The sequence below is a fragment of the Myotis lucifugus genome, unplaced genomic scaffold (assembly GCF_000147115.1).
Source record: "Myotis lucifugus unplaced genomic scaffold, Myoluc2.0 scaffold_833, whole genome shotgun sequence".
NCBI classification, from domain to species: Eukaryota; Metazoa; Chordata; class Mammalia; order Chiroptera; family Vespertilionidae; genus Myotis; species Myotis lucifugus.
The window spans coordinates 99,694-101,691 of record NW_005871881.1 but is presented as its reverse complement, the minus strand read 5'-3'; the positions used below and the strand labels follow the sequence as shown (position 1 = coordinate 101,691).

The 1,998-nt window shown below is 64.4% G+C and overlaps 1 protein-coding gene across 1 annotated transcript in view; it reads left to right on the top strand.

Annotated features, from left to right (window-relative positions):
• LOC102439945 (serine/threonine-protein kinase WNK2-like) overlaps positions 1 to 1,998 on the top strand; it is a 118,748-nt gene that overhangs the window by 92,172 nt on the left and 24,578 nt on the right. The window contains 2 exon segments of the mRNA XM_023747294.1: positions 1,446 to 1,749; positions 1,751 to 1,760. Of these exon segments, the coding sequence (XP_023603062.1) occupies positions 1,446 to 1,749; positions 1,751 to 1,760 (314 nt within the window).

The following is a 1,998-nucleotide window of genomic DNA, read 5'->3' as shown; positions in this document are numbered from 1 at the left end:
CAGAGTCTGCGAGAGAAGTAGGTCCCGTGGGCGGTGCGCCGCTGAGGCCCGGGCTCTGCCATGCACCCCAGGGCGTGGGCCCGGTGCCGGGCAGAGCGACGCTGCTGTGCTGTGGCTTGGTCCCTGGTCTTGGGGCGGTGCCTCTTCACCCACGGCCGCCCCCTCCTGTGGCCTCAGCAGGACAGCGAGGTGTTGCTCAGACCAGGCCCCTCACGCTGGGTCTGAAGTGCGGCCACCACCTGGTCAGGGCCCCAGCAAGCTGCACCCTGGCCTCCTGGGCAGGAGGACCCCATGTGGTTGCTACCGTGGGAGAGGCTGGTGTCCTGGACAGAAAGCTGAGGGCGGAGAGCTCTGGGGCGGACCCAGGAGCTGCCCACAGGCCCAGGAGCCTAGCCAGCCTCTCCTGCTCCTCCCTCTGGGTGGGCAGGCAGGGCTGTGCCTGCAGGGAGGGGGCAGGAGAGCTTGCCTGTCCTGCCCTGCCCTGGCCCCTGGCCCCCTCCCCCCACCCCTTGAGGGGCCAGCCCCTCCCTTACCCACCCCCTCATCCCAGCCCTGGGCACCCCATACTTGAGCTCCCTCCCCTGGTGCCTTGTGTCAGCCCCCTGGGCACCCTGTGAGAGATACAGTGCCTGCCTCCCCACCTGCACTGGCAGTTCTTAGGGCCCCAGAGCCCCATAATCTGAGAGGCCCACTTTGGGCAGGACTTGGGGAGCGTGCGGGGTCTCCCCCAAGTCCTGAATCAGGCGCTCCCAGCTGACCAGGCATCTCTCCCCCACTCCAGCCAGCTTCCCCCTGGAAACTTCACACTCTGTGAATCTAATCTGATGCAATAGCACTTTTTCTGTTTAGAGAATCATTTTTCTAAAACAATCTGGCAGGCGCTGAAGACGTAATAGGAGAAATTAGAACTTTTTTCCTTCTGCCTAACCGTGAGAACACCTGTTTCCCCGCCGCACACCAAGGAGGTGGGCGAGGCTGCCCACAGCCAGTGCTGCCACCGTCTTAGCAGAGGCTTCCCACCTGTGCGGCCTGCCAGGTCCGCTCTGCCCCGTGGGGGTGGTGCCCGAGCTGGGAGCCCCTGGCAGGGAGGGGCTGCAGCCAGGGCCTCAGATCCCTGGCTGACCACATGTCTCCACTCGCCCCTGCCGGGCCCTCTGAGATACCCTGGTGCTAGCTCCCTGCGGGGAGGAGAAAACAGCTTGTAAACGAGGCACCTCCCAGTTCTGAGTGCTGGTTAATCACTGTGATTATGTACAGGGTTTATATTGTGAGCATAAATGTGTGAAGGTGTCCATACCCCAGCCTCCCCCCACACCAGAAAAACCAAAACAAACAACCCAGCCGTGTTCCAAGCCTGGAGGGAACCGCGTCTCTGCAGGCTGGTCAGGGCCCCTTGAGTCCCATGTGGTTGAGAAGACGTTGGAATAAATGCCGGCTCCTTTGAGCAGCCGCACTTCCCAGGTGTCCTGCAGAGGCCTGCCCCACGCTCCTCTCCGCCCGGGGCCCGGGAGGCCCACCCAGCCCTCCTCTGCTCCCCACTGCAGGCACCTGCGGGAGATCTCAGAGCTGCAGAGCCAGCAGAAGCGAGAGATCGAAGCCCTGTACCGCCGCCTGGGCAGGACGCTGCCCCCCAACCTGGGGCTCTTGCACACGGCCCCCCCTGCCGGCCGCCGGAGGAAGGCCAGCAGGAGCAAGCTGAAGGCTGGGAGGCTGCTGACTCCACTGGTGCAGCAGCTCAAGGGCGTGGCCCTCCAGCACAGGTCGGCCCTGTGCCCTGCTGGGGGCTGGGCTGGGGGCTGGGCAGGTGGAGGCAGGCACCCAGACCTGGAGGGGGCGCTTTCTTTTACCCCCTCATGCGAGCGGGCCCATTGGGCTGTTGGGGGGTTGGGCCCCCTATGCTGGGGGCCAGAAGGAAAGGACCCACCCCCGGAATTGTCACCCAGAAAGGAAGATGGGGGGGTCAGATTCTTAAAAAGAGGAGCGGCTCTTTCCCCAGGG